At 36.8% G+C, this 15,144-nt stretch overlaps 3 protein-coding genes across 7 annotated transcripts; 2 read left to right on the top strand and 1 right to left on the bottom strand.

Moving 5' to 3' along the window:
* The first annotated feature begins 7,118 nt into the window (after window positions 1-7,118).
* On the top strand, window positions 7,119-8,429 carry Atg5 (autophagy protein 5). Its single transcript, XM_090155848.1, has 6 exons — window positions 7,119-7,345; window positions 7,411-7,541; window positions 7,595-7,673; window positions 7,735-7,989; window positions 8,043-8,151; window positions 8,208-8,429. Exons 1-6 carry the CDS (start codon window positions 7,235-7,237, stop codon window positions 8,339-8,341), a joined length of 819 nt encoding a protein of 272 aa, XP_090011974.1. The 5' UTR covers window positions 7,119-7,234; the 3' UTR covers window positions 8,342-8,429.
* Window positions 8,430-8,441: 12 nt separating this feature from the next.
* Window positions 8,442-15,035, bottom strand: LOC149932733 (all trans-polyprenyl-diphosphate synthase PDSS2-like). 3 transcript variants are annotated; one of them, XM_090155845.1, is made up of 7 exons: window positions 14,970-14,990; window positions 12,562-12,627; window positions 12,410-12,456; window positions 10,117-10,209; window positions 9,480-9,814; window positions 8,808-9,226; window positions 8,442-8,743 (listed from the first exon to the last, which is right to left on the bottom strand). In XM_090155845.1, the coding sequence occupies exons 3-7, from the start codon at window positions 12,454-12,456 to the stop codon at window positions 8,591-8,593; spliced, it is 1,047 nt and encodes a 348-aa protein (XP_090011971.1). In that variant the 5' UTR covers window positions 12,562-12,627; window positions 14,970-14,990; the 3' UTR covers window positions 8,442-8,590. The 3 variants fall into 3 exon arrangements, with proteins under 3 accessions (XP_090011971.1, XP_090011970.1, XP_090011972.1); XM_090155846.1 differs by lacking the exon at window positions 12,410-12,456 and having other exon boundaries at window positions 8,443-8,743; window positions 14,970-15,035; XM_090155844.1 differs by lacking the exons at window positions 12,410-12,456; window positions 12,562-12,627; window positions 14,970-14,990 and having other exon boundaries at window positions 10,117-10,887.
* LOC149932734 (malonyl-CoA decarboxylase, mitochondrial-like) lies at window positions 10,689-13,586 on the top strand. 3 transcript variants are annotated; one of them, XM_090155842.1, is made up of 11 exons: window positions 10,710-10,724; window positions 11,189-11,256; window positions 11,340-11,453; window positions 11,514-11,654; window positions 11,727-11,867; window positions 11,926-12,081; window positions 12,147-12,423; window positions 12,484-12,636; window positions 12,710-12,946; window positions 13,008-13,113; window positions 13,174-13,586. In XM_090155842.1, exons 2-11 carry the CDS (start codon window positions 11,218-11,220, stop codon window positions 13,289-13,291), a joined length of 1,482 nt encoding a protein of 493 aa, XP_090011968.1. In that variant the 5' UTR covers window positions 10,710-10,724; window positions 11,189-11,217; the 3' UTR covers window positions 13,292-13,586. The 3 variants fall into 3 exon arrangements, with proteins under 3 accessions (XP_090011969.1, XP_090011967.1, XP_090011968.1); XM_090155843.1 differs by lacking the exon at window positions 11,189-11,256 and having other exon boundaries at window positions 10,689-10,818; window positions 13,174-13,583; XM_090155841.1 differs by having other exon boundaries at window positions 10,701-11,256; window positions 13,174-13,585.
* Window positions 15,036-15,144: the final 109 nt, after the last annotated feature.

Here is a 15,144-nt window from a genome sequence, read left to right as displayed (position 1 = left end):
TGTAATATTATAGGAATTATTTTATACTAATCTTGGAATACGTGTTTTTCATTTTCCGCGAACTTCAAGACCATATGTTTGACTTTGAGTTGGGCCATCATCGCAATAGTTTAATTAGAAAACTAATTATGTTATATGCCAAAGTTCGCCTGAACAAAATTGCCTGAGATAAAACCTGGAAATGAAAGGGAAAGCAATAGGCGCTTACATTAAATATCCTTCAAGGATATCGCCAGGTAGTAATATTTCCGAGAGCAAGGACCTTGCAAGCCATAGAAATCACATAAGTAACTAGAATGCCGCCGCATACGGCTGAGCTTGTCGCCAGTTCGCTTTGAACCATTCAGCCAATGAGAGGACATAGAGCGGTTCCGCTACTCTCATTGAGTTGGGAATAAATAGAGGTACAACTAAATCTGGCTGGCGCGGGACCAATTTCGTTGCATAAGGAGACTTTATCAACTTTATGGTTCTACCGTGGCGGCATCTGTCTCTAGTGGTGGCAACTATATTGCAATTAAAGTTTTCGCGAATCTGATGCGAAATTGAAATGTATGATTACTCGTAACAAACAAACCTTTGAAGTTGTTTAAAAATAATTTTATTCTGTCAACACGATCCTTTTTAACTCAAGTTACGTTGAGTTAGCTAATAATTATTTATTTTTAGCCATATAACTTTACAAAATATAGATGGCGCTACCGCCTAATTATAAAGATGCATTTCGTACAGTCTTCTCAAAACAGGTCCCGCGTAACCATGGCAACCGAAAACGTAATTGTAATTGTAATTCTAGCAGTATTATTCCCAATTCAATAGCTGAAAACTATTCGTGAGTTCTGAACCGTTCAACCAGTCCCCATGCGCACTATTCGGCAAAAAAAATTCTAGAACTACCCAAATGCAGACTATTCGCAGACAAGAACCTCTTATTGAACCGTTCGGAACCGTTCTAAATGGTACCTGCTCAAGAGCAAGTACTGGTCGGAACTCAAGGTTGAAATCTCTAAAATTCGTCTGCACATCGGGCTGCGTACGTCAAATCGTACGAATCACAACTATTCGTACAAATGTTCTGAACTATCCATAACTTTTGCGTGACGTTACAGCTCAGTCCTAGGCCGTTCTCTTAACGGTTCAGAACTCACGAATAGTTTTCAGCTAATGGCTACTCTCGAAGCGTCATGCTGCGGGAGGATAAATATGACAATTGCAGACGATGCAATCGACAGCCAAGCTCCGGAAATTACGGTAGGACTTCGCTGGGTTTTTTAGATTTTGAGATCTTAAAAGTTTGCGGATAATAACTTAATTATAATCGTAAAAGTATTAAATTTAAAATTTGTTTTCTGAAATATATTTGTAATAAGAAATCTGTGAACTTATTTGGAAGAAGATAGCTCCGTTTCATTTGCAGGTGCGCTTCATAACCGTTAAGCCTAGGTCTAAGGGCAATGGGCAGATTGAACTGTGAACTTTGCATTAGACACGCACTTCATGAGTGTAAATAGATATGCCAGCTAATTAGATAATTCTATAAGGTAAGAGTAAAGGTTTGTAAAACCGAATTTAGATTGTCTTTTAGATCTGGCCCGAGTCATCACTTCCATAGTTTAAATTACATTGTATTCAATATATTCTTGTCACTTAAGATTGGTATGCTAACTTCCCTGTTGCTTAGATTCAGGAAACAGTGTTCATAGGTATGCCTCTGTTTGGCTAGGTTTGGCCATGTACGGTTTTTTGGAGAGATTCTGATGAAATGTCCAAATAGTTTCACAGGAACCTTCATAGATCTTAGCTACGCTACTGACATCAGCTGCTTAAACAAGAGTTACAACCACAGTGACTGTACTCAAGACAGATGCGGCCACTGCTCTAACTGCAAAGCACCGCTTTATGTATTTTTTTTTACAAATTCTATTTTTAGAGTTCTAATTGTATATTTTATTGTTAGTGTAATGTTCTAAAGAACCAGTCGAGTCAGAGAGTAAACAACAACTAACTTTATTTACATATTTACATAAGTGATTACGCCTCTGTTTATAGAGAAATTCAACGTGCGTCATACCAAAGGAACACTTCCCCAAGTTTAAAGTGATCCCATTATCTCGAAGAGTATCTAGCACGGCCTTTAGCCTCTCGTCATGCTCTTCGTCAGTCTTCCCGTAGACAATTACATCGTCGAAGTTGTTCTTCGTACCTTCACAGCTTTTCAGTACTTGCTGCATGATATTCTGATACTCCTCTGGTGCTGACGCTACTCCAAATACCAGTCTCTTATATTGAAATAATCCACGGTGCGTTGAAAAAACCGTATATTTACGTGACTCTTCGTGCAAAACTACTTGGTGATAGCCCCATTTCGCATCCAACTTCGTAATTTTCGCAGCTCCGTCTATTTCTTCTAGAAGCTCGTCGATCGTGTGAAATCGATGTCGGACTCTTTTAATCGCCCCGTTGACCTCTCGCATATCCAAACTAAGCCTAATTCCGCCGTCTTTCTTGCTCGCTACCACCAACGGTGATACCCAATCGGTCGGACCTGTGACTGGCTCAATGATATCTAATTCTAATAATTTATCCAGTTCAGAAGCTTCTTGTTTCCGCAAATGAAATGGTACTCTTCTGCCATGTATCGCTTTCGGTGACACCGACGGATCGATATGCAGCTTCAACTTATAATCTTTTAGTTTTCCAATTACCTTGAAACATTATCTGTGATCTAGAACGATCCGTTTTACGTTTTCGCTGCCGCCTTTGAGTTTTACTTTGAACTCGCCTTCACTTGACGTACTGCTGAATCTTCTTCCATGACCAATAATCCTAGCCGCTTAGAAGAGGCTCTACTCAATAAATTTCCTTTTCCTCCTGGCGCAACTACGATTCGTTCCAAGGCTGACTTGTCCTTCTACCGTAGTTCGGCTTTAAATTGTTCCAAAACCAAATGGTTCCGATGATCCATACGGGAATAATTCTTTTTCCGACGACTCCAACGCTATGGATTGCTGTTCTGATAAAAATGTCCATGTGCTCCCATCCATGACATTCGCCTCCGATCCAGAATCGACAATGAAACCGACCTTTAACCCATTAATCGAAATCTGTACTGTATCCTTACATCTACGCTTCGAATCCGTTATATACTCGCCGTCTGATAAAACGTCCGAGTCAATTTGGTTATCTTGATCTTGAAGCCAATTTACTTTTCGTCGGCTACGACCTCGGCTTCGACCCCTTCCGGAGCTTCGCCCTCTTTATGGACATATTTTCTTCAAATGGCCTTTCTTCTTACAGATAAAACATTCTGTGTCCTTAGGAACCATACACTCCTTCGCCCAATACCAATCGCCGCATACATAACAATGGTCGTTTCCGTCTCCTGTACGTGACCTTTGAACGGCGTTACCCCTAGGCCTATATGGTCCTCGTGATCTTCCTCTTCCTGATACAAAATATGTCTTCTCCCAAGTACTTGTACTAGTACCTTCCATGTCTGCCGCTTGTGTCCTGACAGTATTGATTGTACATCTAGATTAACGGTTATTACCTCGTTAATAGTTACACGAAGATGCCGCTGGACTCGTGCATAATGTTTTGTATAGACTAGTATAATCTCTAGATTTTTTAATATTTTTGTTTTAAATTCGAAATTTTTGGCTTCGCTGTAAATTTTCTTCCTTAGGCGCTGGGCGGCAGGGGCCCGTAGCATTTGCTACTTCTGCTATATGGCTAATCCGGCACTGATCACAATCATTGGTATAATAAGAGATAGTGTTACTTATAGAACAATAAAAAATCCGGAGGATTGCAATGTTGACATTTTATAATCTCATAATGTAGTCATTATGTTGCACGAAAAATCGATAGCAATAAAAACGAATGAATGCGGGCTTGTTTTGAAGCCCTGGACGTTCTCTTTCCAAAAATTTCATTGTCGAAACAAATTTCCAAGCCTAAGTGTACTAATTTTGATTTCGAAACTGACCTTTTTCGCTCCAAAAATCCTGCAATTTTCCGCGAATTTTGCTCCTCCGTAGCACGAGTAATTTGGGGCAACTCGAAGCTGTAGTTTTATTCCTAAAATAGAAGGAACTGAAGTGGAGCGATTCTGTTTACTTGCAGAAGTTTTCAAACCAGAGATTTTTAATCGTAATATTAGGCTTATTATCGAAATAAAAAATAAAAGCCTAGAAATTATCTTTTCAAATCACGCGGCGCGGCGCGATGAGCCTTCGGTTTCATCAAGGTTTCATATCGTTTTTCTACTACGTAGCCTTGTGCAGGCCTATTTCAATAGCTCTTTCTATAAAATATTGTTATTTTTTGTAGCGCGCGCTTCCTAATATTTCCAACAAAAACAAAAATATGTGCGTGCTCTCTAACTTTAACAGCACGATGACTCAAATTGCTTGACTCTACGGCGCACAGTGCGCCACGCACGGAGCACGAGCACCGTATAAAAGTTCTGTTAGTAGAATCCCAATGTTCAATAGGCGTTTTTTTTTTGTTTTCGTCCACGGAATTAGTAGCATCAAAAATAAATAGACATAAACAAAGTCTCGCATTGGAGGCAAAGTTCGCGCCATGTAATCTGAGAAACTACTTTAACCCCTTTCGGCGGTGCCGACCCCCTTCGCGGACCGTTACACGAGGTACATGCGAAAACTGGTTTTAAAAACGTAGCTCTCCGCGAAATAGCTAGCAGCTAAGTTAGTAGTCTCCGCGCGCACGTGTGTACCAAAATCAAAACTTAATGTTTTAGCTTTGTGTTATAATGATGGAAAATTCTCGGAGAGTTATGGATGTTATTATTAAGAATTATGCTGAAGACGTAAACGTATTTATTTCATCCCATTTACTTAAAGGAACTATAAATCCGAATATTTCAGTGTTCGTTTCTTTCTCTTCCACAGATTTTGGATATTCAGTTACTAAGCCTAGGTCTACCTTATCTACGTCTTCTAACGCTTTGCTTTTTTTTTAAATATCTTCATTGTTTTCAATTTCAACGAGTTCAATTTGAACTCCAGTCGTATGCAACTCTTTTATGTTTAAATTACATTGACTTGCCTGGTTTTTAGAATTTTCTGGCATTAATGCTGGGGTTTTTTTTCGAGCCATTTAGAACTGAAAATTAAGCGGACGATCGAAAGAGCTTATAGGAAATCCCGCCAGGGTGTTTAGCATCGCGAAACACTACTTTTACAAATTTCCGACCAAAATTTTCCAATGCTTTACAGGCGATCTGATTGGGTGGCACTCAAAGGGTGGGAAGCATTGGGGGTTTGCACCTTAGATTTCATGGAAACCAAAGGGAAAGGTACAGAATACCGCAAATGCGAGACTTTCTGTTTATGTCTATTTATTTTTGGTAGCATCATAGTGGCATCAGGAATTTGTATGCAAGCTTAAACCTAGGAGCAACAAACACAAGGAGAACGCAGCTAGCCTTTAAACACGCTAACGAAGGGTTGTGTACGAATTTCATTGGACGAGCGTCACGAGCCTTTACGCTGAACGTTTTACGGGCGGGGGGGAGACAATTTCCGAATTTTCCCCTTCCGACGGCAGCAGGCGCTAAAGCGTCTAGCCAATGAAAAACGTACACAAGAAAATCCACGACTTTTGACGGGTTGCGTTCTCCTTGTGTGGGGTGTTGTGTTAGTTGCTCCTAGCTTAAACTCTATGTTGGGTAAAGCGACCAATGATATAACTCGTTGTCAACGACGTCAATGACCACGGTAAAATTCAAAAACATTTCCCGTTCTTTTAATTATTTCTAATTATCTACGAAACGTAAAGCAACGAAACTTTATATTCGGGTATTTTAAACGTAATTTCTTCGTTTAAAAGTAATATTAAGGCGGTAACGAATAATTTGCAACTTACTCTAAGTTTCCATTTACTCGCCAGAGACAGTTAAACACTTAATTACAAAAACATCTTTAGATAAAAAGCTTGCACAAATTTATTGGCTAGTAAAGAATTAAAAATAACGATAGTGCACAAGATAGTTTTAAAAATCAAACTAGTTTCGGAAACATTTTTGTTCCGTCATATGAAACTACTTGGGGTTTTTTTTAAGTAAAATTTTATTTTATCTTCTGCACTTTAAATATCGTGGTTTCTCACATCATTTATATTAAATTCCCGAATCATTCTGAAATTGATTTGTTTTTACTATCATCAACAATCTTTACAATAAACGATAATATCTCTTTAGTCAGGTGAAATCCAATTGAATTCGGTTTAAATAACCCGCCATTTTGATGAAACTTACAAATCATAAACAAACATTTAACTTTTCCGCCGTTTATAAGCCAGGGCTTAATGTTTAATACCTGAAAAATGACACATTTTCGCGACCGGAATACATGGAACAAAACACCACGAAGGCATTTTTGTAAATAAAATACTATTAAAAATATTTAAAAAAGTTATTAAAAAACTTGTCATTCGCCGAGAGCGCCGTATTTGAAGATAGCATAGAAATCTCATAGGTAACTAGAATGCTGCCGTGTAACTGGCAAATGGCCCAAACGCCGTGGCAGACGACGCCAGATCTCAGCCAATCAGAGCTCAAAGAGCGGTTCTGCCAAGAATTTAATGTCACCGGAGAGAATGACGTCACCTATCTCCCGCTATAGTAACGGAACCAAGGAGAATTATTATCCTCCTTGGCGGAACCACTCTACGGCCTCTCATTGGCTGAAGGTTCAAGGCGAACTGGCGTCAAGCTCGGCCGTAGGCGGCAGCATTCTAGTTACCTATGAGATTTCTATGGAAGATAGTATATAAAGAATGATCAACTGCTGTTTCTATGGTAACGTAATGAAAAAATAATAGGTAGCTTTTTTTACATATTAAGGCTTAGAAAAAACGCTACGTTCTGTTTCAAGTGAAAAGTTCCCAATATTTCAACAAATACTGTATTATATGCAGGTCCTGGCTTTCGGTTATACTACTTCTTGGCGATTTCCTTGTAGATGTTTTATTTAACCCCCTTTGTTTAAATAATTTTACGGCACACACTGTTGAAAAGGGGAAAAATTAATATTTAGGCTACTAAAAAGGGGGAAATGAAGTCACCTGAGTGGAAACACTGCTGCAGCTGCAGTTACAACCGCGGAGCAGCGCAGAGAAGGTTGATGATAAAATGTTTCTGTTATCATGGACACTGATGTTATGACTTAAAAACTTAACAACAATTTAAATAAATTTCTGGATAAAAATGGCAGAAGACAGAGAAATTCTACGAGAAGTTTGGGATGGCAGAATTCCAGTTTGTTTTCGATTAGCTGTGGACGAAGTAACTTCCATTCAATCCCCGGACCCTTTTTTCGTAAGCCTAAGCTATGACATATCAAGATGTACCGCGCAAAAAATAATGTTCCAATATTTGTTAAGCTTATGGTCCCAAGAATGAGCTACTTCCCTCTTGTTACGGAAAACTTACAGAAACACTTTGGAAGAAACGTTGGAAATGCTGATGAAAATAGTGAAATGTGGTTAGACTACAATGGACAGCCACTTAAATGGTAAAACTTTAACAAAAATTAAACGCAAAACTAATGTAAATCTCAAAACGTAGGCATTACCCAGTGGGGGTTCTTTTTGACTTGTTTGGTTATGAAGCTCAGTTACCTTGGAGTTTGACGGTTCATTTTAAAGTAAATTAACATTATACTTTGAACTACCTTACTAAACGTAACAACAAGTATTCTCTTTTAGAATTTCCCATCAATGGAACTCTTACAATGTCCCAGTCGTTCTGCTGTAGAATCACACTTTATGTCCACAGTAAAAGAAGCGGATTCTCTTAAACACAGGGGCCAAGTGATAAACTTGATGCAAAAAAAGGACCACGGGCAATTGTGGCTAGGCCTACAAAATGATAAGTTTGATCAATTTTGGGCTGTTAATCGAAAATTAATGGACAAAGGAAACGAAGACTCTTTCAAATGCATTCCATTTAGAATATACAAAGTATAAGCGAATTTACTAATTTTTTTATATGACACTAATAAATCATTCTTTAGGCAGAACAAATGTGGACACAAACTTTAGTTAAACCCATTAAAGCTAATGGGGAGCTAGTGGCCTTACAAGACCTCTTAGAATCCGCAATGCCAAAACTAAAGGACTCTTGTAAGGAAAACTTAAAAAAACTATGAAGTTTTAATAATTTTCATCCCTTCAATTAGCCATAGATTTCAAGTATAAAATCATTACACATGGAATAGAACCTCCACTAGAAACGCCTTTGCAGTGGTTGAGTGAGCACTTGAGTTATCCAGACAATTTCTTACACCTTTGCGTAATTACTTTAAATGCCTAAAACCCCACGTTACTTGTTGAGTGTTTTTCTGGTCAGCATTGTAATTTTATCTCTGTTAGAACTAATTAAATATTTTGTTACAAAGAAAGTTTTCATTGGTTTTTTAAGGGTTAAATAATTGCCCATTATATTTATTTAAAAAGTTAACCTTAAAAATATATTCCACCTATATTATAATTTTTTTAATACATTAAATAATGGCTATTTTATCACCGTAAATATATATAAAAAACTGCTCTACAGAAATGCTTATTCCTTCAATGCCTGAAGCATACTGGAAAGCACTTTGATGGCGTCAGAACTCTTAAAATTCTTCAAACATTGATCAGCTCTATTGACATAGGAATTTAATAGAGCTCTGCTTCTTTCCACAGCTTTACTTTGTCCAACAAAGACATGGATCTAAGAATGGATATTACATTAAATGTTGAATAATGATACATTGATGCTAAAACGAAATTATTACTTTTTGATAATCCAAATTTTCAACAGAGGCCTGGCCATTAGCTCTAATGTAGTCAAGAAGGCAAGGATCATTTTGCAAGTGCAATATTAAGGGTAAAGACGTCAAACTGAATGGAGTACCAGGAGCATATTGACCATGGTTGAGAAAAGGTTGTAGATCAGTTTGAACTTGCATTGCTAAGCCCATACACTTTCCAAATTCGAAACCATGTTCCTGCAACGGTGTGTCGTAGCCAGCCAATTCGAGAGTAGATTGGCAACTTCTAGATAATAAGCTTCCTGACATGAGATAATTTTGCTCCTCCCATTCTTCTAAAGACACTTTTTCACCAGGAATAGCATTTCCATGACGGTCATGATCCCCGTAAAATTGGGATTGCATAAAATCTGATATAGAACTTGATATCATATCAACAACCTGTTATATTTAATAATAATGTATGTTAGGAGTGTCTTTGGAATTTCACTGGAAACAGTGGCGGACTGTCCATAGAGTGAACCTGCCCCATGGCAGGTGGGCCCCACGGACCGTTCATGAAGTGGGCCCCTCAAACATGATAGCCTTATAGTTGTTAAAGCTGGGACCTTTTGTCTTCTGGCAGCCCAAAATATTAGACCCAGTCCACCACTGACTGGAAACCTATATTTTAAGATTTTAAATCATAATTTTCCTTTGAATTCCTGAGCTCTGCTAAAAGTATGCAGGCATTGGCCAACAAGTAATCTCCACCCAGGATTGATATTTTATTTCCAAATTGTAAGTCATCCAAAGTTCTGGGATCAGGAACCAAGCTAGCAGAGAGATTTAGAATTTCCTTATGAATTAAATGGGCTGTGTGTATCATTTCTGTGATTTCTGCTAAAGATCTTTGTCTTTGTGATATTCCCGATAATCGGTTAGCTTCAAGATAGTCAATGGAACCAATGGGATGACCAGCGCCCTTCGATACCAATAATACAACCAACCCTCTCGTCTGCATTGTATTCCTTCCATTGTAAACCAATCTTCTACAAACAAAAGCCAAGAAAATTTATTTATAATCAGATCCGCAGATGTATACATTTGATTTGAGCAAAAATAAGTTTATATAGGTATATGCCTCAATTAGAAATATATAGAAAAAAAGCTAAACAAAACTTGATGCATGAAGGTCATTGAACCATCTCTTTTGACCTGGTATCTTGAAAGTAGGTCTAGTTCATTTAACTGGTTTAAGGCCTCAAGGTAAGAAACCGTTAAGAAGTGTATGGCGTGTACCTTTTTGCAACATACGTTAATTTCTAAGATTATGATTAAAATTAAAACTTACTTTGCTGTTTTAAGTAAAGGATGATTAGTTCCTAGAAGTTTCCGAAGTTGCAGTGCAATATTTGATATTTCATCACTGAGAAGACACCTCAAACTAAAATAAGAAGACGGGTAGCCTACAATGCGCTCTGCATCAAGAATAGCCCGATTCCAAATTGAATTGGTAGTAGTGGGCCTAGATCCCAAAACCAAAGTTGATTGTCCTCTCCTCGCACAGATACCATTCTCAGATACTAAAAAATGGTTTAGGGGTGCTCCACACAATGCCCGTTTTCTGATATTTATATGTTTGGATAAAAAATAACTAGAGGAGACGCAAAAAGTCGAAATTTTTTTAGAATTCATTTAAATGATAGTCATAGAGAACCTTTTACAAGATCGGAAGTACTACTACTAACTTCGAACAAAACGCTTCTTTCGAGAAAAATTTGTGGTCTCAAATCCTGTTACGTTTGGATACGTAGAGAAGAGATTAAGGCGAGTTTTAGGTTAAGAGGCGGAGCCTGTTGCCGCGCCTTCACGAAATGGTAGTCTTTGGTCAATGAAATTCTGCGAAAAACACGGTATTTGCATAGCAGGCACGAATATGTTTACGTCAGAGTTCAAAAGGTCATATTATAAATAATCTATATAGTGCTTAGCCAATAACTATTCAAAGGCTTGTAATGGGGTAAAAGCTGCGTTAAGTCAGAAAATATTCAAGGCATAATTTAATTCGTTACTCGTACATAGGTCTATGAGGTCTCATTGGTGTCATTGGTCTATGAGCTAAATAAATGTATAAGAGGGTTTTTACCCTTGATAAGTGACAAAATAACAAATTTAATTCGCTTCCTTATCTAAAGGGAATCCAGTCACCAGACAAACTATTCAGATTACCAGAGATTAATAGAATCCAATTATTATAGACAGACATGTAGAGTAACATTGGATTATAGAAAAAGCCTATGTTCTTATCATTAAAATGTTCCTGTTAGCTTGGTGTTTGGTCAGGGTAATAAAACTACTTGCTTCCTTTATTGCAAGCGGGGTATTTCTGTAATCTGATTATTTTAATGTCTGAAAATACATAGGATAGAATAACTAGCATTCCTTGTTAAACATGTTATCTGTGTGTGTAAGATGTGTCAGAAGTTTTCATGTAAGATTTTCCTTAGCTTGATCTTAATTACCACATCTATTTAATATGAAATATAATAATGGCCTTAATGTCTATGCTTTAAGGTTTCAACTTTACTAAGAGAACCTTTCCAACAACTCAAAATGATTCAAAAAGAATCTGAACTACAACTCATTATAAATGAAGTGATTGCGGGTAGCAATCCTGCTTCAATTACAGTAAGAATATTATTTTTTTTTAGATTAACGTCATTTAAAAATTATACGGTTTCCAATTAGTCACGTTCTAAACAACTATGTAACATCTACAAAAGTATGGAACCATCTGGAAAGTATGGTTTTCTGAAGTTTTTGTCTGAAAACTACAGCGTAGAAATGGAGCAAGCTACTGATGCCGCAACTTCATTTTTAACAGCAAAAGTATATAATAAAGGTTTAACAGTGTTCAAATAGAATAAATGTTCTAAAGCTATTTTTATTATTGTTCACAAGGAGAAGGGAGACGCTTTTTTATTAAAATCACAAGAGAAATTGCAGTCTATTTTAATTCCACCATATAGCAAAATATTTAGTCAAATTGGAAAATTGGAGGGTGGAGTTAAATTTCTAGTGGATTTGAGAACTGATTTATTGGTGAAAACAGCTCATTTATTACCGCATTAATTAAAATAGTAACATCTAAGTTTTGCAGAATCTTCTATCTGTGGCAGATAGAAAAGACTCAAATCTATACCAACTAAGGAGTTTAAACAATAACATTCAAGATTTATTATCCCTCTGGTTTTCTGTAGGATTTTTACAATTACAAAGAATAACGTGGCATTCTTCCGCTGATATTATGCAAAAGGTTTAAAGCTTTTAACTTTAAATTGCTTTGGTTTGCAAATGAATAAATTTGAATTTTTATTTAAGATATCAGAGTACGAAGCGGTGCACCCAATTAGGAATTGGCCTGATTTGAAAAGAAGGGTTGGACCTTATCGCCGTTGCTACGTTTTCACTCACCACAGTATGCCAGGAGAACCATTGGTGGTCCTACATACTGCCTTAACGAATGATATAGCAACCTCAGTTGACCCAATTGTAAGAAGGCAAGATATTGCGCAATCGACAAATTTGAAAGATATTCAAGAAGATCCTAACCAAATACAAGCGGCTATTTTCTACTCTATTACTTCAACCCAAAAAGGTTCTCCCAAAGATTAACCTTCAATGAGGTCATCTGTAATGTTAAACTAGCTCTATTTAGGTCTGACAGGAATTGAGCTCGGCAATCAGCTCATTAAAAGAGTGGTTGCCGAAGTACAAGTAGAGTTTCCTCACTTACGTCAATTTTCAACACTTTCTCCTATTCCTGGCTTCAGAGAATGGTTGGTCATCGAGCTCAGCAAAGCTGAAAGAGGTGAAATTTTGATTAATAAAAACATTTTCGCTTTTCATAAATAGAATACATTAAAATGCGTAAATATATGTAGGTGAAATTTCGGAGAATTCTGTCTTAACGTGGGAAGAAGCCTCAGAGTTTCTCAAGCATTTAGATCTACCTAATAGTAACCTAAGTACACTGTACAATTATTTGTTAAGTTCAATGAAGGTTAACAGTTGGGCTCAAAATGAGAAGCTTTGCGATTTATTGCGAGCCCCTCTCCTGAGACTATGTGCTCGGTATTTATATAAGGAAAAACGAAGGGGCTATGCCTTAAATAGTGTTGGTAAGGACATGATACAATAAGTGGTATTTTTTACAGTTAAATTAATGAGAATTCATTCAAGCTAACTTTCATTTACGTAATGGGGCTGTTCTCTGGAGACTAAATTGGTTAGCAGACACTAGTCCAAGAGGTTTTACATCTGCATGCGGGATGATGGTTAATTACAGGTATTAAATGTTAGAAAAAAAGTTATTTTAGTTTTGATTCTAATTGAATTCTGAATCCAGATATTTCTTGGAGGCTTTGGAAGAGAATAGTAGGAGATATATTGAAGAGCAACATATAACAGCATCTGATAGAGTCTTATCATTATTAAATTCTAGTAAAATGAAATCATCCTTGTAATATATGGTAAACTGTATTCACTCTTTGCGTGGTTTGAAAAACAACAACAATCATCTCACAAATTCAATTTATAATTATCTTTTACATATTGTATTAAAAAGAATTTAAATTTATCTCTTTGCGTGTCAAAGTAATACCCACGTTTGATAGTCATTGATTATAATAAACATTAATATCTACCTAAAATCAAATTATTCTGGAATACAACCCCTTTATTCACTAATACTTCATGTAAATGTTTTTATCATCAGATCCATGTAAACAAATATAATAAAGACCTCATACCCTAGATTAGAAAATAACATGTACTTGTAGTGTTCTACACTTTATCCAAAATAAATGGGCAACCTACGCACCAAGAGGCTATAGATTGGTAAGAGTGCTCTCTAGAAAACCTATATAAAAAAAAAAGGTTCCAGTCTTAACAAATTTATTGAAGTTGAACATGTATTTAAATGTTTAAAAAGTTTCTTCTACTTTAAAGGTAGTTTTTAAGGGTTATTTAACTACTAATCTGTGGGTTTTTGGTGAGGCCCCAATCAAAATTTGGTTATTTCACAATATCTCTCTAAAAATTACCCGCTTAAGTGCTCAAAATATACCAGCATAAAACCCGACTTTACCAATACCAATCTATCACTACATTATAATAATACTAGTCAGCTAAGCTTTTACCCAAGTAACCACACAGGTCAACTAGTGACTTGTGAAGCCAAATACCGGTGGCTATGTTAAATTGCAAGCCGGTGGCCAGGTTAAATTACGTAGGAGGCTGTTGGCACGCCCTTCATGTTAGCGAAGCAACAGCTCCCTACACTTACTATTACCGTTAACCTCAGCAAGTTTTATATGGAAAAGGGAAACCGAAGAGCTGAAGGGAAAACTTGACTCAACGCAGGAGTGGTTTCGTGTTTTCACCCAGTGCCACAAGCGGGGATCAAACCCTGCTGCGAGGCGAGAGTGCTAACCACTTCGCCACCCCAACAAACCTATGGTCTAAAATATATAAATGATTTCTTTGCTCTATCTACGAACCCCTGCTGATTAAACAAATTGAGTTATGTTATATTAACAGAACAAATTAAAAATACAAAAATGGAAGGTCAACTTAAAGTAACAATTAAATACTATTAATACTATGGGAACTACTAAGTGAATACCTTTCACTTACTCTAAGCTATAACGAGCTATTCTTAAAGGAATTGAAACTGTACTTAGACCTAGACTAGTAGACCTAATATTTTTCGGTATTTTTTTCTTTATAATGCTCTGCCTCTGGCGTGATGGGCATTGCCCTTTGCTAATTTAATAAACTTCAAATCTCTAGAACTACATCACAAACATTTTTACATTCTGTATTCACTTTTCACAATTTATTGAACAGATTTTACCATTTAAGGGTATAGTGATAAGCCATGACACGATGGCTAGCTACCACTTTCTACATATTTTATAGAGGTGCTCTTTGGACGATCCGTCCTACACTATAATAGTAAGCGGATGATTATCATGTGAGCTGCTATCTGCCCTGCTTACAGTGCTTAGTGCTCACTGCTGGTAATGGATTAAAATCAAAATTGAACAAATATTAAGCCTTGTCTGCTTCAGCTACCAATACCAATGCCTCACCTATTCGTGAACTTTTACCTAAAAAGCCGCAAAAAAAACCATCACTTACCTTCTCAATTAACAGTATCCAATGAAGAAATGAACTGGTAAAACTTTAGCTTAACTGCGAAATGTTAAAAATTAAATAAAAATAACTTTGCGAACCTCGTGTATTGAAGCCGCCTCCCGCTTCACGTTTCGTTATGTTTATTTTTTCAAAACCTTTAATACGCCCCTAGTGGTAG

The sequence above is a fragment of the Leiobunum rupestre genome, chromosome 8, assembly GCF_980474605.1.
Source record: "Leiobunum rupestre chromosome 8, qqLeiRupe1.1.hap1, whole genome shotgun sequence".
In the NCBI taxonomy this organism is placed as follows: Eukaryota; Metazoa; Arthropoda; class Arachnida; order Opiliones; family Sclerosomatidae; genus Leiobunum; species Leiobunum rupestre.
Note: the sequence above shows the minus strand (reverse complement) of the source record. Positions and strands in the feature narration are given on the sequence as shown.